The sequence below is a fragment of the Diadema setosum genome, chromosome 10 (genome assembly GCF_964275005.1).
Source record: "Diadema setosum chromosome 10, eeDiaSeto1, whole genome shotgun sequence".
Classification (NCBI taxonomy): Eukaryota; Metazoa; Echinodermata; class Echinoidea; order Diadematoida; family Diadematidae; genus Diadema; species Diadema setosum.
Window position 1 is genome coordinate 23,870,122 of NC_092694.1, and position 21,758 is coordinate 23,891,879.

General features: G+C 39.2%; 1 protein-coding gene across 1 annotated transcript; it reads right to left on the bottom strand.

The window, feature by feature from the left end:
• Nucleotides 1–1,075: 1,075 nt before the first annotated feature.
• LOC140233868 (uncharacterized) lies at nt 1,076–12,234 on the bottom strand. The gene is made up of 2 exons (XM_072313957.1): nt 11,650–12,234; nt 1,076–1,207 (listed from the first exon to the last, which is right to left on the bottom strand). The coding sequence occupies exons 1-2, from the start codon at nt 12,232–12,234 to the stop codon at nt 1,076–1,078; spliced, it is 717 nt and encodes a 238-aa protein (XP_072170058.1).
• Nucleotides 12,235–21,758: the final 9,524 nt, after the last annotated feature.

Here is a 21,758-nt window from a genome sequence, read left to right on the forward strand (position 1 = left end):
CAATATTTTTATAATGTCGACTGTGGTACAATGTCAAAGTTATCTCTATCAATGACACATGGCTGCATCTGAATTAAACATCTGTATGATTCAGAATGTGCTTCATGCTTATTCAACCACGGGCAATGATAATGATCATGTTACATAGCATGACGACATACCACAACTTTAAACATTGATACATGTACATTGCCAACAGAGGAAAAATCAACTATAGCATACCAGTGTATGTAGGCTGCAGTTCAAGTGCACTTCAAATACATAAATAGCTTTGGTTATTAAAATCATTGTGTATTATGCCAGCGTGTTGCGAAGGGGAATTTCAAATCATGAACAAACTCGATAGGGATGGCAACATTTTTGTATAAAGTGAACCTATCAAATTACATCGTCGAAGTGTACATCCTCTCATTTGTTTTGATATCACTCTACACATAATGCCCAATCTTGAAAAAGATAATGTAATATAATCCCAATTATTTTGGGGGATGGGACGGGGTGGGGATCGCAACAAACTCTGTCAAGTACCGGAAAGGAAGTAAAGTAGATAAAGAGGAAAGCTCCCATCATATTAAAAGACAGTAATGGAATGACTTCAGTCGAACAAAATAACTTACTATATCATGTTATAATACAACAAACAACAAAACCGAAACACACAAAAGCAGTCTCCACGCGATCAATCCACGCGCACTATACATTATATCTATATACATAATATGGATATGGTATTTTTTTTTGTACAATATGATGCAAAACTTTGTGCTTAATCTGATACATGTATCCGACAATGTCAAGGTAATACGCATGGAGACTGGGCGCAGGAAAAGCTGCAGTCTCAAAAAGGCCGATCTTTGATAAGTGCTGCTGTCAATGTACAATGCCTGCCGCATGAATAATTTTATCAAACAGCGGGTTCGATGACGATCGAAAAAATTATTCGTTCATCACTTGCTCCATTCAGCTAGCGTTTGTCCTTAAGAAAAAAAAAAGTTTCCTCTGTAGCTATAGTCTATCGTCATACCACGTGGCATGACTGCGCGGGAAAAAAAAAAGCGCCAACAGGATCGGCCAATCAGTATTTCAGCACCATGTCCTCTTCTGCGCTCTGATTGGATGACGAGCCGGACACATCCATGGCGTCACAATTTGAATTCTCCATGTCATCGCTGCTTGCTGGCTTGTTGGTGATAGCAAAGGGCCATGTCTGTGGAGAACAAGAAGGAAAGAAAAATCACATCAGTGTTATCCTGGAGTAACTGTTGGCTTCTGTTTATCTATTCATTTATTTATTTATTTATTTTTTTTTTTACCACGACTATCTTTAAGTCTGCTTTTATATTATTTTGTCCTTCAAGTACCATATTCAAACATGGAGCTACAACACGAAGCTCCACGATTCAAGTCCTTGGTGATTTGTTGTAAATATACTGTTTATAGATTTTCTAAAGAGACAAAGATGTAAAGTTGAAGAGGCATCGAATGCATGATTTGCAGTATCTGCCTTTCATGAGAAATTCGGAGAGTTTGCTAACGAGTAAGCTTGTTCAGCGAGAGACCGCAATCGTTTCGTCACGGCGAGGAAATTGTTATAAAATGTTAACAATTCTTTTGTTGAAGCAATCATTGCTGCAATAGCCTCTTGGCCAATTTGATCTGTCTACTCATACACCTGGAGTTGATTTCTCATCACTGGAGGAGAGAGGGAGGGGGAAGAGGGAGAAAAGGAAAGAGTGCATCGGATGTCCTGATCATGGCGGAAAGGGGAACCCCCTTCCTCTTCACACTTACGAGGATGGTGGACTAATTACGTCCCCAATGAGTGATGACGATCGCATCTTCGCAATAAAATAATCCTTGTTCTGCCACCATTTCACTGAAAGTGCACTATCTCTCTGAAAATGTTCAGTCATGCCAACTTTAACAATTACGTTCATATAATTATATGGCACTAGAAAATTTAATGCAATCACTTCAACAATATTGCTGAACCCCCCCCCCCCCCGATTATCATACCTCTCGTGTTTATACTTCAATTTTATTAGATTTTTTTTTTTTTTTTTTTTTTGGTGTGTGTGTTTAATTTGGTTTTTGTATCCGTCACTGCTCGTCTGTTGGGTCTCCTAATTTTAAAACACCCAGAGTGGGACCTGGAATCAAACAAACCTGCTTTTATGTAGGCCCTATCGTAGGCCCAATCATGTTTCTCTGTAATCCTTCGGTATTTTAATAATACTGTACGTGCCACTGACCATTTTGTTAAGAGTCTTTATATGGTCAATTTGAATATTCAGTTGTTTGTTGCTATGATGTCTTTTCATTAAGAATTTTGATAAGAAATGAAATGATACACTATTTGAATCATTTTACATTTTTCACGTCTAATAACAAAATGATTAAAGATTATGCAGATGTCGACAGACATCTTATGAACTCTGTATCTTGGAGAAATGAAAATACGTTACATTTAAGGAATAATTTACCATTTGCAGATGAAACAAAAACAAAATATTAGTTCTTCAAAATAGTTCTAAAATGTGAGTTAGGGATAGAAACAACTTATGTAAAAAAATAAACGAGTATAATCGATGTTAAGTATTGTTAAACATACATGATATGAACAATAGTTATAATAAAAATGTTTCCAGACTAAACTGTATACAGTTATGGTTTAATGAGAAAAACAGTAATACCTCCTTATATTTTAGGCTTTATTGCAAAAATTTTATATGGTAGGATGTTTTGTGATACAACTGACCTGCACATATGCATCAAAAGTGAGATCTTGAACATTTTTAAAATCACTGCTCCAAAAGGTAAACAGGACTTTTAATATTTGCCTTATCTTCCTACACTTCATCACTCAATTGAAGTAGAACAGGTCTCTGGCAAGTGCTCTTTCATGTCGATTATTCGAATTCAAGGAATGGCTGAGATAACGTCCTGTTATTTCTCACTGTAAATGGCGTTCAGTCTTTATTCCTCTCATTCTAAAATAAGAACATGCACAAGAAGAAGAAGAAGAGGAATTGGATGAAGTTCTCTATGCCGCATAGGCTTCAGTCATAGTCGAACTAACCAAACCAAACCAAGAGTTTACAAACACGCATAGTGATCACATTCAAGCTAATACACTACGGTGTCTATCCTGTGTCCCCTGGAAGTTATTAGGCGTCCCAGATGCCCCAATGTTTCGCTCAGATAAAATCTCATTTTTCATAACAATGCAGCCGTTCATGTTCCCGAGTACGAGAAACGGGAGCAAGGATATTGGGTCTCACTCGCATCATCCATTTATGTCAGGCCCGGGTAAACGAGCTCTACTCCACACGTTAACAATCTATTTCTAGGTTTTAAGAGAAAGGGGAAGGGGGAGGGGATGGGGACTTGTATCTCTTGAGGAAACATTCGCGACATTTATTATGATTGAATTCGCGCCGTAATGCATCAACCTTCCAAACGCGACGTGTTTGCACGGGGAGAGGGTGTTGAACCCAGTGACCCCTGACCTGACAGTGACGTCACACGTGAGAGAAGTCATGATCTTATACGCTGTAATGCAAGAAGGGCAAATTGGAGTTCTGAGGTTGAGCAATGATAAACACTTCTTCCGAAGCCACCTTACAAGACTCTATCAGCCTCTTGCAGTTTGATCATTGATGTTATTATATGAGTTCATAGATACTGATATATCTGACAATATGTTTATAAATGAATCATAATATATATAACACATTATATAAGTGTACGAATGAAGTACTCTACAAATCCAATGACGTAGGTTTACACAGCATTTTTTTTTTCACACAAACCATTGAAAGAGCTGTGCATAGATGACATTGTCTACTACAGCTGATTTGTGTATAACCTACGTAGCTACGATTAATATTTCCATTTTGTTGAAACTTTTACATGGTCACAATTTGGAAAAGGATTATACAGAAGTGGAACCTTACAAAACCATACCGACACGATTGAAACGGAAAAAGAAAATCGAACTTAAAAATCACTAAAGAGACATGTACGGTTTTGATGGACATTTACCTATTAGATAGATAGATATATGTACATGTATAGATATGTACAATATGATATGATAATCAAACTTGCAGAGAGAGATAGAAGGAGAGAGAGAAAAAAAAAAAAAGAAAGAAAGAGGGGTAGAAAAGTGAGGAGTTGATTGTCTGAAAGAGTAGATATCCAGTGTGTATAAAGCTTTTATAATATATGTGAGTGATTTACTTCAGTCGATTCTTTTTTTTTTTTTGCTATGTATAGTACTCTGAGCACATATATAGAATTCTTGCTGGATTTGGCATCTAAATGGGACGATTTGATTTAGGGATTCGCTTATTTTTTCTATTCATTTTGATACAGATTCTTTCTTCCACACAGTCAGTCCGGTTACGATGGCCATGAAAGCACAACTCAGTGATGGAGAACTTGGCATAAAGAAGTAAGCAAAGAGGAACCGCTCGTCTTTATGACCCCGTCCGACACGGGTAATAAAAAGAAAAAAAGAGGAAAAAAAAAATCAGACGCGTGCCCAAGCAAGAAATATCTTCTTCTTTTTCTTCTGTGAAGGGTTACAGAGAGCTGTCCATCGTCAATCTTTCTTTAAAAGGAGGAAATAAAAAAGAAAAGACGACAGTTATAACAACAACAAACGAAGAAACGGGGCCAGATGCGATGAATTGTTCTGAATTTCCCAACAGAGTTCGGTCATGCAAAACTCCCTTGCTCAAACTCGTGATCATCATCAAGGCAGTCCGTATGATTCGAGAAAAGGGCATTCAGAACAATGGGCATGTCGAAATACCGCACTACAGGGCTACAGAAACAACTTGCTTGCATCAGTACATTCCTAAATGAATCCTATATTACAAATTCCTTTTATATAATCTAAATAATTTCGCACCTGGAAATAGAAACAATCTACATGTATAGATAGGATGAACACTTCGAATCGAAACCAGTTCAATGCTCACACTGAGAAATACAACCCCCACCCAAAAAAGGGGGAAAAAAGGCTAACAAAAGAAGTCATGTACCACTAGAGGAGACAGTTCGAAAGGCGAGCTTTGGTGTCGTTTATTCACGAGATATCTTCCGTGACCATTGGGGTTCAGTTTCGCAATTTTGGAGAACCCCTTGATTTACGATCTCCCCCAGTCCACGAGCATGACTCCCACCCTGGCACGTGCCTCGTCCTTTCAAGGGCCGCTGGTCCGCTGGACCGCTGGACTGCAGTGAGTTTCCTCACAGATCGCTGCTAAATTTATTGTGTGCAATATATTCTATATCATGGTGGATTCAATGAGAAATATAACTTTAAAAAACCCTTTAAGATTTTGTCGAATCCACTGAACTTTCACTGGTGTGATTGTTCCATTTTAAAGGGGATGGCTAGTAACTGATCAGTGGGAATCAGTGGGAATGCTGGGGATGATTGTTCCAGTCCTTGTGGGATTCATTTAAAGATTACATTATATATCTATTGTTGTGTGAAAATTATTTGCTACAGAATGGTCTCATATTCAAGTAATGTGCAGTTTAATGTTTCCAGGTTAGCATGCCTGTACAGTGACGGGGCATTGAACTGCACATTACTTGAATATGAGACCGTTTGGAAGCAAATACTTTTCACAGATCAATAGATATATAATGTACTCTTAAATGAATCCCACAAGAATTGGAACAATTATCCCCCAGCATTCCCACTGATTCCCACTGATCAGTTACTAGCCATCCCCTTTTATGTAGTGATCAATTAACATGGACAGAGGTTCCCATAATCGTGGATCTTTGTGACTCCATGTCGCTCCATGTTGACCTGAATAACCGACACATCACTTCCGGGAATCGGATGTGCCATGTGTTCCAATGGGAAATTACTTTCTGTACAGGCAAAGGGTTCATACACGGCAGTTTCGGCCTACGATTTGTATAAGACCTTCTTGAAATAAGACATTGTTTTGAAAAAAACTGAAAACAAAAGGAAATTGGGGCTTGGCTGGGAGAAGTTTTCTGAATGTCGTTGATATACTACCAGCAGCTGCAATGTTGCATACGTGCAAGCATTATTCTTGCAACATATCTCTTCTTTGGATTTGTCACTAGCCACTCGTGGTGTCTGGTAATTGCTGTTTTTTAAGCAATTGGCGACAGGTGTGAAGTACATGTATGCTCAAATAGACAAAGAGCGCATTCTGAATCCATGAAGTATCTCGGGGTTGAAATCACTATTTGAGGAACATAAGGGAGGTATAGTCTCGTATGGTTCGGGGAAATACAACGTATACGGGCCTACTTATACGTATCAATATTGCAGACTATCATGGGACGTATTGGAGCGGGGTGAATGGGGTGAACTGGACTAAAAACAAAAATGCCATTGCCTTACATGGCAGCAAGAATGATACATGAGGAACTTAAGGTTATTAAGCTATTTAGATACTGCCAGAAGCAATTTGTCAAAAAAGGCAAGGAACTTACAATTCTTATTATTGCTGTACAATTAAGCGTTCGGACATGTCGGACTATTGAAACGAACCGTCAGGGGGAGTGGAGGATGGACCGATACATGGACACTCTGGTAATACCTGCCTGAACATATTCATGTCCTCCCGGTTGGATTTGAACTAAACTCTTGCTACTGTTACTTTCAGATTGTTGCATTCCATGTAAAATTCAAGCAGAACACAAAAGGAACAAGACATCCCATAAATACTGCTATTGAACCATCACCACTTATCGATAGTTCGCAAATAACTTCTGAAAATGACTTTAGTATCACATTCAGTTCTTATTTTTATCTTATCCACATATGCCGAGTCACTTTAAGTATAAAAAAAAAACCCACAACAAAACAAAACGGTTCTCATGAAATTCAGGTATAGATGACAGTAGAATTCCCCTGATGCCATAAAATAATTTCTTTCTAATGACATTGGTCAAAATATTGTCGGTTTGTAGACGATACTCACGACAGATTCCTCACGTTTCATTTCATTTTCAGAGACATGAACTTGCTTTTTAAAGTGTTGGAAAATGACGTATAGCAAACACTGTTTGCCGAATATAGGCATATAGGCATACAGGTGAATCAGTTTACATCACTTTACATCAACGCGTTGAACCTAGGCAAGAGATCCACTATTTCTAATATTATTTCATATCATTCTTTTTATGATGGTTTCTTTTCCATTTCCTTTTTTCCTGCCAAATATATTTCTTCTTCATCCTCCTTTTCCTCCGCTTCTTCTTCTTCTTCTTCTTCTTCTTCTTCTTCTTCTTCTTCTTCTTCTTCTTCATCTACTTCTCCTTCTTTCTTTCTTTTTTTCTGGGGGGGGGGGCTGGTTGGTGTTGGGGAATCAAGATAGAAGAAGGACATTTGATAATTGTCTATAAGCTACAGATGACAGACAACACGGGGTTGTATTCTCAAGATCTCTGTGAACTACTAGCACTGAGAGATGCATTCTCAAGATCTCTTCGTCGTCAGGCTGCTCTGTTTTTATTCTCGTAACCGTAATTCACGTTCCACGCGTAGCGTCCACTTTGTGCGCGCGTGCTCGGGTGTAAGAAAACAAATACTTGATAAATCACCAACAAACAGCACGTCACCGGGCCGTCATTCACATTTTCTTGACCACGCTGACTAACAGAGTGGAGAAGCTTTGACATCCTATACATGCTGTTACATGACTCCCGTTCTAACGAAGTCCTCGGGACCGGCAGTTTTCTTTCGTTATACATCGAAATCTCGTTACAGCCAAACATAAATTACATAAACATATTCAATTGTACATAAGATAACTTCTAGGACCTGATTTTTTTTCTTCTTCTTCTTCGTTGTAACGAGAATTTCGTGATCAAACAATGATCGTTATGAGAGGGAATACGCTGTAAGTACATGTTTTGATAGATCAAGTCGTATCCCATTCCACGCTTACTCCACTAACATCTTAAGGAAAGAGGGGAAAAAATCTGTTGAAAAATGAAAGCTATAAAATTCCTATCTAAAAAGACAGAATCTGGGGCAAAAGCATGTGCATGAGCCTTAAAGGAGACGAACCTCTCGATATCGAGTAAATTCACTGAAGAAAATAATGTTAGTGGGAAAATTCGATGATGCATAAATCCACTATATGCCTAGTAGAGTGTTTTAACAACCAGAAAGCATCGACAAATCTGGTCAAGAGGAAAGCAAGATTTATGCAGAGTCAACAGATAAAATATAACCTGGCATTTTCGTTGACCGGAAATATGGGACAATGAATTCCTGCTGTTATTTCCCAAATTTCTCCAAACGAAATGAGAGATCTTAAAAGAGATCTGTGACTCATAATGTGTGTCCTCTATCTAAATCCAACATCGAATTCCCGTTATTTGATAATTTACATGAATTAATTTGTGCCCTGCATATCAACGCCTATCATCCCCCCAAAAGGCAACTCAGGAGAAACAATGCAAAAAGATGGAAAGGGGGAAGGGTGTTCTAGAGGAAGGTAGATAAGGGGGGGGGGGGAGGTAGGTAGATAAAGGGTTAGGAGTGGAGAGAACAGAACTGAGTGGACATAGTGGGGTGATAGATGAATAGGACCATGGATATGATGGAGGTGGGACCATGCACCTCCCTGATAGGACGGGGGTAAAGATTCCGGACTTTTGGAGGTGGCATGTCCCCTGGTAAGAAATCATCCAAGGCTGCAAGGTGCAGGAAAACTCTGAAGCACTACTGAAATTGATTGGTTGTAGAAACGGACAACTTCTTTTGTCGTTTCGTTCTAATGATCACGTGCTTCAATATCACTATTCAAATCGACCAGAACATGAGGTGGAAGTACGAATGATCGAGAGAGGTCAAATACATTGTACATTGGCACCGGCAGATATAACATACCGGTTCTCATGGTTCTCATGTCAAGTTTCAATCAAACTTCAAAATGGCATCATCATTTCTATTCTCGTCTGATATCAATGGTTTCGTTTTCTTTATCCTTTGTTTGCCTGACTTTGTTATTTTTACTAAATAACATTTAGCATTGTATCGGAGATTTCTAATGAAATTTACTTCCACCTCGTTCTGACAGGAAAAGTGGACAATTACCCAAGCGTTGAGAAAATAAAGGAACGTAAATTCAACAAATGCAAATTCTCATTCGTGTACTTGTAGTATGCATAAATGGCAGCTTGCACTTGAGATACACCTGGAATATTATGTTTTTGTTTATTCCTTTGAATAGATTCCAATCCACTACATTTACCACGCCTGCACCTCTATTACTTTATGGTTCACCTGTATTCACCGGTTTTGTCGGGCTCCTAGAAAGTCGATAGTCTTAATAGGCCCGAATTCACGAAGGTGGTACAAACATTTATTTATGAAATCATGGTTTACCTTCATGGACAAAAACCATGGAGCGCCAAGTGTCGCATGAAATATTTCGTTACGAAATATTACAGTCATTTCGTCGATGAAATGATTATTTTGTAACGGAATGACAACATTTTGTAACTAAATGAACATTTCGTCCACGAAATGATAATTTCGTTAACAAAACGGTCATTTTGTCGACGAAATGACCAATTTCGTAACGAAATATTCAGTGCGACATGATTTAAAGGGTGTGTATAAACAGTTCTGGTTGAGGTGAGGATTTAGCTTTTAACCTTTTGCGAGATATTCAGAAACCACTCTATGAGATGTCATAGAGGATGCAATTCTAAGGACGTATCAAAAGTTTATTTGATGAAAATCGGTTTTGAAATGGATGAGATATCCAAAAAAACAAGGTGAAACAGAGAGATGTTAATAAAAGGCGTGACCTGTCGTCTTTTATTATTATCACTTTTTGGGGATATCTCAGCCATTTGAAAACCAATTTTCATCAAATAAACGTTGAATTCTTCTTAAAATTACATGCTCTTTCATATTTCATAAGAGGTTTCTCCTTATCTCACTTAGGAATGATATAAACCTGAATTATCACCTCAACCAGTACTGTACAGGTTAGGTATCCCATTTGCATGCCTTAAATGAAGAGTTGTATAAACACAGTGGTATGTTGAAGAGAGTATCATTTTAGAAACTCCCATAAAGTATTGAAAGTGGAAGGTAACATTTAGTACATTTTTATTGACCGTTAGATTTTGAACTGAATTTTTTCGGGGCTCACCGTAAATTCCAGTACATTACTAGGCTACCTTTGCAGACCCATGCACTGCATGTGTGTCCATCATGCATATTTTGTGAATAAAGTTCATCAAACTTACAAACATTTCTATATACATTCTTGCCACACACTCTATATGTTATTACATCAGCTCTTATACTTTTAGATTTGTGTTTACAGATAAAAAAATACAGAAGACTGCAACAAAAAGGCTTAAGTGTGGCTGACACACAGAACTACTGAGTAGTTGAGTTTTGTGCATTATTCAAATTGTAGATAACTGTTGACTTCCAAATTTCTAAGCAGTGGCATAAACAAGTCCCCTGAGGTTCATATTTAATGTTTTGCTGCATTTTGGGAGTTCTGTAAAAGGTATCCCCTACCTTTAAACCATGGTTTCATTTGTACCACCTTCGTGAATTCGGACCATAATGTCCTCCCATTTCCACTCTATCATGTCATACTTGAATACCTTTGACTTTTTTGTTGCACTTGCAGTATTGACTGCTGCTGTTTGAGAAAACTATGCTACAAAGTATGCGACTTTGTTGGGTTTCTTTGACATGAATGCATCAACTTCCGACTTGAAACTGGTGAATGTAGTTGCTTCCACAGCTGACTTTTAATGATAGAAAACAAGTGGAACAAAAATTACTGAAGTTATCACACACCCATCACCCTTCCACCTATCCACATCGTGATCTTCAAGTCTGTTTGCCATCAGTCATTTTTGCTAGTTGTATTCAGTTTCTAACTTGAGCACGGAGCAACAATGCACTTAGAAAAAAAAATCCATCTCAAATGACCAGCCAGCCAGATGGGTTATGGAGTTCGGAAGAGCGCTTAAAACTTCATTCTTTTATTAGCACATTATGCTACAGAGACAAGTCGAAAGACGATGCCTAACATGCAAGTCAATGTTGATGACTTTCTCTTCATGTCAACGCCCCCTCCCTCCCCCAAAACAAACAAATAAACAAACAAACAAACAAACAAACAAACAAACAAACAAACAAACAAATAGTTTTTACTTTTATAAACTAACACTTCTCGAGGCTGAAATCTCGCCCTAAATGTGCAAATGAAATGCCACAGAGACAATGTTTCTGGTCAGGGATACGTTGAAGTGACGATGTAATTCTTTGCCTCATTGTTGTGAGTGAACATGATGGATACTTTCAGCAAGACCAATGGATAAATGATACACAGAAGTCCTTGAGGAAAAAAAAACCGCAGAGACAACAAACAAACAGAGAACATGATTATCACATGACAAAGGAGAGATGACACACATCTAGTGCACATTCAAGATGAGACAAAATTAAGGCACAGTGATAGATTCTGACTAGTGACTGATACAATGGCTACGTTAGGAGAAGAGGGAACCACACATTGGTATATGGGACAGGTGAATTGGATGGAGGAAATGGGAAGTTGATGGATAGTTGTAGGTTGCCATGGCAATCCTCACCAGGTTAAGTGGATGCATGAGCCTCCCATCCAAGGCCAAGGTATCATCGTCCAGAATCCTCTTGAGATGTGAGATGTAGCTGGAGGCAAGCCGGAGTGTGTCGAGTTTTGAGAGTTTGGTATCGGGCGGCACCCACGGCAGGCTCGTCTTCAGCTTGGAGAAGGCTTTGCTCAGCACCCTCATGCGGGCACGCTCCCTCGCGTTGGCCGCGCTGCGCTGTACGGGTTTTATGGGGCCGCGTGAACCTCCGCGGGAACCTCCACCGTCGCCGCCGCCTTTTCCCCCGCCTCTCCTCCTGCGCGCACTTCCAGCACGGTCCGTGGTCTTCCCATCCCGACTCTTATTAGCGACACTGTTGTTGGACGGGGGACTGCGGCTGCTATCCGAGGCCGTGCTCTCCCCCGACAAGCTGTCCGAGTCGACGCCTAGTCCTCCATCTAAACCTCCATCCTCTCCGCCTTCTTTGGTCTTCACAGATTTCCCTTTCAAAGATGAAGATTTGGGAATTATTTCGTGGTCGAAGTCCGCATCGTTGAACTCAGAGTCGCTGGTGATGATGGGAATGAACTCAAATCCGGGCAACATGATGCTTTTTTTTTTTTTTTTTTTTTTTTTTTTTTAGGTATCCCCCTGCGGCTGGAAGAGTTGTATGTAAAATGGCGTTCTTCTTATTTGTATATATATATATATATATATATATATATATATTTTTTTTTTATAAAGAATGCATAGTTTACTGAATTTGAAGGGAAATAAAACCCCTTATGCTTAACAGCGAAACACGACCACCAAAGAGCGTCTTTTGTCCCTGAGCGGAACTATTTGCTTGATGGTTTTGTCAAGTGCCTTGACAATTGATAACACTCATTGACGCGTGATAATTTTCGTTGATGTCAGATCGGAAAGCGCTCTAGTCATCAGGTAAACATTACTTTAGTATTTCCAACATGAAGTGCTGCAGTAGTCCAGTAAATTCCGTCCAGCTCCCGAAAGTCATAAACACAGTAACGTATGGTAAAGATGCCGGTCACGTCACGAGAGGCTACCGAATGAATCACATACTTGGTTTGCTGGAAAATGAGATAGGAAGTTGGGATTGAGGAGGAGATAAGGGGAGGTGAGGGAGATCGGATAGATCGAAATGTTTGTCACTTTAGCGTGGAGTGGTGGGGTGACGATGTGTGTAGTATGCCACGCTTGCATCTTTTCCCCCGAATGACCATGCGCAAATCGAGCCGATCCAGATGGTGTGAAGGGTATGGGGACAGCTCTACTTGCTCGCCGGCACTGAGTTGTTGGTTATCTTGCCGTAGTAATTTCGGCCAAGGGAGACAGAACTGCCTCGTCGGCTAGTCTTTGGAGCCAACCCTTGGGCGATCGCGCCCGTGACAAGTATTGTCTTCGCAACTTTCTGTCACAAAGTCGAACAACGTTTACCTCAACATGCATGCTCCCAAAGAGTTCACATAGAAAACAACAATCCTACACCAAACAAACAAACCACGTCATGATTGTATTTGCCGATTTCATATAGGGAAAGGTTGATACCCCGCTTCGGTAAGAGGAGGGGGAAATCTTCTTCAGATTTTTCTTATATTACATGTATGTATAAATGTTATCAGAAAGTTGTTTTGATGTCTCATTTTATCGGGCATTATAACTTTCTGAGTTTTACGAGTCTGAACTGGACCAAAGATCACAGTTGACAAGTGAGTGAATACAGAGAAGCAGAGCGTCGGTGTCTTTCTACCTGGTTGTCAATTTGGACAAAACAGGAAAAAGCAATCGTCAAGATATTGAAGATGACTGTAATTTGATGGCGATTCCGTTTTCACTACCCTCCGAAAACGAGCTTTTGTATGATGTGGTTACATAATTATGATCAATTTGATTATGATTGTACCCATCACTTGGGGTCTGACTTGCGACATTATGTCTACAGATAAGTCTCGCTTCCAGACTCTTAGTCCAATTTGAACTGAATGATGCGACGCAACAACTGTATTTGTTGTGAAAGAGAGTGTCTGCTCGAGGAGTTAGAGATGTGCAGGGGCTGGAGCTAAGACTAACAGAATACGTCATTGAGGAGGTTCTTTCCCACCTCCCTGGATGAAACCGTGACTTTCACGGAGCAAAAATGTTACACGTAGATTGTGGGTCGAGACACGAACACTTCTAATGCTCTCTACTTCTTGCTAGTATGTATGCGAGCATTCTCACCTATGGAAACAGAGGACTTGGTTTGGAATCTCATAAGAACACTGATTTAAGACAAAAGGGAAGAGAGAAAATGAGCATCACACACACAAATGTCGTTTACACACAGTGTAAATGAATGCGAGTAAAGTTACGGAGAAGTGTACGCCCAGGGAGGTGGGAAGCACTTGATGTATAGTGCGAATTGTAGGACTAGTCAACAATTTCCAATTAGAAAGACAACATTACTATCGATAGCTTTTTGATGTTAGATATTATCTTCGGCAGCGATATCTATATTTTCTTCTTTTTTCATTTTTTAATGTCTATTCAGCTTTTCTATAACTATAATAAAAAGAATTGCATTCTCACCTTCCTATCCCGGAAGAAAAAACAAAAAGGCCTGGCTAGGGAAGTAAGGGATGGACAGAATGAAAGGAGAAAAAAAATGAAGAAAAATAATGTAAGAATTAAGATTGATTGATTTCGTTTTGTTAGGAAGCTTAAAAACACTGCGATCGCGTCCTCCTCGGAAGTAATTGGGGCCCCTGCATGCATCTGCATCTGCATGCATCTAATAGTTCAGGTGTACTCTTGAGTCTTAATTAGCTCTAATCCAATTATATAAAAATACACAGTCATAGCCACACTCTCAGTTGACATGCTGTCTCATGAGTCTTGAATTCGTCATGATGAACAATCGTCAGACTCATCTCTCTATGAAGTTTTGAGTAATTGAAGGTACATTAAAGGTCCAGTATACCTTTGGGAGCAGTGATTTCAAAAATGTTCAAGATATCACATTTAATGCATATGTGTAGGTCTGTTGTATCATAAAACATCCTACCATATGAAATATTTGCCATAAAACCTAAAATATAAGGAGATATCAGGATTTTTCTCAATAAACCGTAACTGTATACGGTTTAGTGTGGAAACATTTTTATTATAACTATTGTTCACATTTTGTGTATTTAACAACACTTAACATCCATTATATGGATTCAAATTTTGACAGTGGTTGTTTCTATCCCTAACTCACATTTTAGAACTATTTTAAAGCACTAATGCTTTCATCTGCAAATGGTAAATTATGCCTTTAAAAGTTTGTCAATTCTTTATTAGTTGATTGTAATTGTACTGGATTTTGATGAGAAAGGACCATTTCGTTAACATTTGTGTAACAGGACTAGCAATCTTTAATGGACAAGCAAAGAAAAAAGAACGATGAGGAGGAGGATAATGATGATAAAAAATTGATCAAAATGATAATGATGATGATGATAGTAAGAATAATACAAATGATATCAATATGATACTAACGATGATAATAAGGATAATGAGAAGAAGAAGAAGAAGAAGAAGAAGAAGAAGAAGAAGAAGAAGAAGATGGTGATGATGATGAAGAAGAAAGATGAAAAAGTAGAAGAAGAATGCTTTACATAATTATCAAATAAGAATCAAAGTATCCAAAAATGAGAAAGTTTCCCAAAACTATAGTATTAATTACAGTAAGCAGAGAGTTTTAGTCAGATGTTTGAGGCAAATTGATCTCCTTGTGAGAGGTCATATGACAGGAGAGTGGTATATCAAATCTAAGCGAAATCAAACAACGTAACAACAGATTGTTGCATCTGCATATCGGCCTCTCGAAACAGGGAAAATTCTAGACCTCATTAAAATTTAATGACAATGACGTTGCTCTGCGTGTAGAATAACTCCCTTGTAGTTGATCAAACATGAAATAAGAAAGATATTTTCGCCTGTTTTTTATTTAAATGAAATTAAAATTTCCTCTCCCTTGGTCTGCTAGTAGTTTATGACTAGACTTTTTTTCTTTTTTTTTTCTTTATAAGAGAAAACGTGAAGTTACGACGTTTTTAACAGCAAATATGGGAAGAAGACAATGCTGCGCATGCAAGGTAGACAGCAAGAAGAGTAATGCTTTATAATTGATCTACAGTTTTAATATATATTAATACTGTACACAGTGCTATTAACCAATGTTGTTGGTTAATTACACTGTTTACCACTGGCAAGTTATCACATTTGATGCATTATGTACTATTAAAGTTCCGTTGTTTCATGAAACATCCTACCAGATTAAAGTTTTGCATCAAAGCGACGAAATAAGATATTACTAATTTCGCCAATAAACCGCAAACGGCTTATTGAAGAAACGATTTTGATAAAACTTTTGTTCACATTTTGTATATTTAACAATACTTAACATTGACTATCATCTTTACGTTGGTGGTTTTTATCCTAACATACATTCTAGAATTGTTTGAAGCACTAAAGCTATAGGTGTTTCAGCTACATTGTACGAAAATCGCTTGTGAACGACATTTCTCGTACTTGTTTATTTTTTTTTATTTGGCCTTGATCTGGCGATGGAGTTATCATGCCTGATTTAAAGGGGAAATCCACTCGAAATATAAGTTAGTCTGATAAAAAAAAAGAGTGGAATATTAAGAATTCAACGGTAAAAATTTGAGTGAAATCGGATGAAAAATAAGGAAGTTCTGAAATTTTGAAGTTTTGCTAATTTCTGCAAAACAGTTGTTGTACAGTGGATATGAATATGCAAATGAGTGAGCTAACCATGTCATACCCTCAGAATTTTCAATTGATCATGTATAAAAAAATGACGAAAATTCAATGTTTCTGTCATTGAAGTGTGAAATATGATGTTATTCTTGGTTGAATAATTTCAGAATAGTGACCAGTTAGATATACCAGGATTTGAGCCTCGGGCATAATTGTGTTTGAGTGAAAAACTTGAAATTTCAAAATTTTATGTACAAACTATATGGCAAGTTGTGAGAGAATGATATGCTCACTTTGCCATTTGCATATTCATATTGACTATTAAAGAACTGTTTTTCCCCAAAATAGAGAAACTTCAAAATGTTATAACTTCCTTGTTTTTCATCCGATTTCGATCAAAATTGCACCGTTGAACTCGGAATATTTTACTCTTTCTTATCAGACAAACTTATATTTGGACTGGATTTCCCCTTTAACCACCAGTGGCTGGTGGTACATCAGAGCATGAAGCTCCATGGTTGGGGGGGGGGGGGGGAGGTAGTCTGATTTCCAGACCCTTTGCCAACCGGACTCCGCGGCGACGAAGTCGCCGCCCCGCGAATAAGGCTGCAGGACAAAACCACCTTAAACTATACCAGTTTTCGACGTTGAGGGCGTTAATATCCTGAATAGCGAAATAGTACGAGCAGAGGGTCTGGGAAGCCAGACTAGGGGGAAGGGCGAGGGAGAGTGTTGTGGTTGAAGGAAGGGAGACCAATCAGGGGATAACATCGTCCATGAAGGATAACATGGTCAAGCCAGTGACGTAACGATTTACACGGATCATCTGAGAACGGATATCCCACCACTTGCGGGTATATAGGGGAGATGTACCATTTTTTCTCTGTTTTTGGTCTCGCCCCAACGTTGGAAATGGAAGAAGGCATGTGCATGCTTCACGTTGTTCGGCCATATCTTAGAATGTTTCAGAAGAAAAACAACAACAAAATCTGATGTTGCCCTGGGAGAAAATCCTTTAGGCCAATCAGGGCGGAAATCCTTGCTGATAAAGTTTGGGGAGGAGGGGGAAAAACATAGCAGATACAAAATCTCCGTGTGAAGTTGTTTGTTTCCGAACGATTCGGCCATGGATTCTGCAATGTCCACGCCGTTTCTTACTGCAGAGAAATAAGAAGAGAAGTAATCCCGACGGTAGCTTGGCGTAACCTAGCCTTTTGTCAAGGCCCTCTCGCTGTATGGTGAAGAGAGCCCAGCTGAGTGGGGTTGCCTGGCGCGCTCGGCTAGGCTCGCTTCGCTCGCCCATTACAGCGAGAGGGCCTTGACAAAAGGCTAGGCGTAACCTAGCCTTTTGTCAAGGCCCTCTCGCTGTAACGGACGAGCAAACGGACGAGCGAAGCGAGTCCAGCCGAGCGCGCAGCCCACTCGGTTGGGATCTCTTCACCATACAGCGAGAGGGCCTTGACAAAAGGCTAGGCGTAACCACGCATTAACCCCTGTCATCCCCTTGCAAGCAGGCAAAGAAGACAGAAGAACACAGAGGAAAACAAAAGCAAAAACTTGTTACCTTCTCCTAATCAAATGTATTACTTCTCTTCTGTCTACGGGGTGTCCACTCAGTTCGAAATTGACTGTGATATGAAAAGAACATGGAACAAATGGTGAGCCCACAGTGTCAATGAGCTTTCTTGCAGATGTGAATGTTGTTTACCACGAGGAGATACTAGGCGAGTCTGGTTAGTATTTCCTTGGCTCATCATGAGTAGGACTTCCTATCGATCATGAGTAGGACTTTTTTCAAACAATATTTTATTTCGATTCCATCATCCATCGTTGATTACAATTAAACAATTAGTTGTGTTGCTTGCTGCGTGACATTTCAAACGTATATCAAAATATTACAAAATAGGACTGCAGCAGCGATCGATCCTGCGATATTATCGGCGCAGCGTCAAGTGCGATCCGATCCAACTTAAGGCGTTTTTTTTTTTTTTTTTAAGTTTCAGTAAGTTTTATTTCTGCACTTGTACATAACAGAAAATGAGTAAAACAATATCGAACATACAATTCACAAGTCATAGAAATGTAAACAAAATTTCACATTACAAATATATAATCATGTCAGATAATACATGAATTTCATTACAGATCTTTAAGTGTACAGGTGGAGGAGACCGTTATCAATAAGCAAAACGCTTGACTTGGACAACGGCCTCTGCCTTGACTCTGATTACTCTGATAACTCTGATTATTCAAGATTTTTGAGTCCCTTTGTATTATGATTACTGCATGGTGTTGCAAAAATATCGGCACTTTTTATTCGCTACCAGTACAATATCCGAACCCCATGCAGATCGTTTCAGAAGCGAACAATCAATGTATGTATTTTGAGAAACTGGCCAGATCTTGGGGTTTCACATAAACCTGGCCGTGCTGTCACACTATTTAATAGGCCTGCCTACATGCTGACATGGTTTGGGAATAATGTCATCAATTTTCATTTCATATCAAGAGAGTATAAGAACTTAAGACAGTTAAGCTAATGTACTGTTGGTTCTAAGGAGTCTTTCCATTTCATTTCATTTCATTTCATTTCATTTCATTTCATTTCATTTCATTTCATTTCATTTCATTGCGCAAAGCATTTATATACACAAAGTAACACAAAATCGAACAATGTGACAAAGAAAAGTACTGTGAGCTGACATTATAGACTTCTGATTATACCGATATACGCCTCATTCTGATATTCCTCATTTGCACGAGTCATCCCTTCCACATAATCATCACACAGAGAAGCAGAAGAGACCGAAGAAGGAGGAGGAAAGAAGAAAAGAACAACAAACGAAACAAGAACATAGATGCTTTGTATTATTCCTCATCTTGCCGCCAAAGAAAATCTTATACTGCAGTATTGTCCTCTGTGTCATGGACACTCCCCATAATTTTTGGTGTTTAATCCCTTTCTTAGCATGTTTTCTGGTAGTGAGGACACTGAATTGAATGCAGATTCTTCATGCACTGTAGTGTTACCAATAAAGTACCAGGCGAGCCCTGCCTAATACCTCTTTGGTATTTACATGCACAACGTATTTTGAACCTGAGATGCAACTGGTAAATTTCTCCAGATTCTCTTTGAAAATCTGCAAGGGAGCTCTCACATCCCACTGTGATATGAAATCTCGACACCTCATTTGGCTAGTTTGCAGGCACAAACCTTTGTTGGTCGTAAAGGAGTCTGCGCCAAGACTACTACATGCACCACTTCGGCACTGTCCCATAGGCCCTGTGTTGTAGCTTCTCGCTGCAGTGCAGTGGTGCGTGTATTAGTCTTGGCACATGCAGACTCCAAATACGACCAACAAGGGTTTGTGCCTGCAAACTATCATTTGGCCTTGACCATCTCTTGACAGCTAGAATGTCTCTCAGCCTGCGGTATCATCTCTGTCCATCATTCTGACAATGTGTCAATCATGTTCACGCGCAGCATTGTCTTACGTAATCAGATGCGGAGACGCTGATTGGTACAATTACGGGAGGCGGAGCGCGCGGTGATTGATTGTAAACATACCTGATTCGTATCTCGGGGCTTTCACCCAAGCTTTGTTAATACGGGGTGATAAGACCGACGGGCCTGGGCATGAAGTGGACTGATGTGGAAAAACCGCGCGGAAAAAAAGAGGAAAAGAAAAAGAAGAAAACGTGGTAATTGTCCTCCATGCTTGGTTTCATCCGAGCAATTATCCTGGAAATGGAACTTTTGCAACCAAACTTTGCTGCGGGGCGAACTCAATCGACAGACTCGATCGCACAGACCCAGAATGAGATTTCCTTCTTATTGCAATAAACGTGCACGATTATGATGAGACGTCTTACCACTCGCAACGCAAAAACACAGAGCTCGGCTTGTGATCAGCACTGTCAAATGAACAAGTAAAATTGATGACAGTGACGTAACCCACAGGCCTACGTGTTTGTTGTATGTGTACATTTTACAGAATCAAAAAAGATTATGCTTCTTGTACTTCTATCGTGCATACTTGGAGAGATCAGTGCGTCAAATTTCATCATTTTCTACACATCCACTAAAAACACCTTCGTTACAATGCAAGTGAGACAACCGTTTCAGGTAGGGCTTACCTAGAAACGAACTTGCAAACCCTCTTCACAGTATTCAAGACAGTAACTGACAATTTTAGAGCATATGAACAGAAGAACACATAACTTGGTATTAGGTAGCATGCCCAATTATTATTTCTATGATTTTATTTTACCAAACCGGAAGGTAATTATTATAATAAATGCTGAAATATATCATATAGTCATTAACCCTTTGTGTGCTGAGAGTACCACCTGGCACAGAAAACTCCATATTTTGTAGCATTGTACACATTGTCTTAAGTCCCTGGCACACAAAGTGTTAATATGAGTCTAGTCATGAAATTGACTCAGTGAGGTGAGACACACTCTTCATTTGATTTGATTTGATTTGATTTGATTTGATTTCATTTCATTTATTCTATTTCCAACAGAAGTGTAAAGTACAATATTACATTTGCATATTCATACAAAATCAAAGCAGCTCATGTTTCATAATAAAGAAAACATAATGCAGTATTATATAGGTTAAGAGAATGCAGTCATGGCAGGCAAACTGTAATTATCTTTGGTTGTTATAGAAGCGTCACGGTCACAGCAACATCACAGATGGCAAGTACAGATCAGCAAGTTCAGATGGACACAAGATTCTTTTCCCATCCAACTTTTCTCGCTCGGACACAAGTTTCGCTCGTTCCCAGCTGCGTTCCTGAATCATTACTAGTAGTAGGCCTATGTCAATTCATTGCAATCTCGACAAAGTTGCGATGCGAGATGTTATACACACAGAAAGTTATCATTCACACCATGAATTGTTGCCGCCAAGCTATGATCAAGGAGGTGAGCTCGCCTAGTACCTCCTTGCTATGATCAGGTGATGACCAGTTACAGTACAACTCTGTAGCCTATATGCAGATTTTAGTATACATTACGCGCATTTTGGAATCAAGCCTCACGCCCTACATGTGCTGTGCGAGACATTCGCCAGTCGCTTTGTTTACATCTGCATGTGCCCTCGACACATATAGGAACACAGAAATGTACTCGACAACTTTCTTTTTTCTTTTCTTTTTTTTTGATAAAGCAGCCTCCTGAAAAACAAAGTTGTCTTTTTGACTGTCTGGAACCGTTCTCTTGAACGTGTCACCGCTGTCACGTGACAGGCAAAAAATGAGGTTACTGGTCGTTCGGGTATCACAAACGTGGGTGAAGAACCTCGTTAACTCCTCATAAACGTTCGGGAAAGAGCCGATAAGAGGCGTGACACT

Excerpts from the sequence above, each read along its gene's own strand:
- LOC140233868 (XM_072313957.1), bottom strand. The coding sequence starts at position 12,234 with ATGTTGCCCGGATTTGAGTTCATTCCCATCATCACCAGCGACTCTGAG. Across the intron at positions 1,208-11,649 it reads TCATGCATCCACTTAACCTG|ACATGGCCCTTTGCTATCAC; the intron begins GTGAGGATTGCC and ends TGTTCTCCACAG.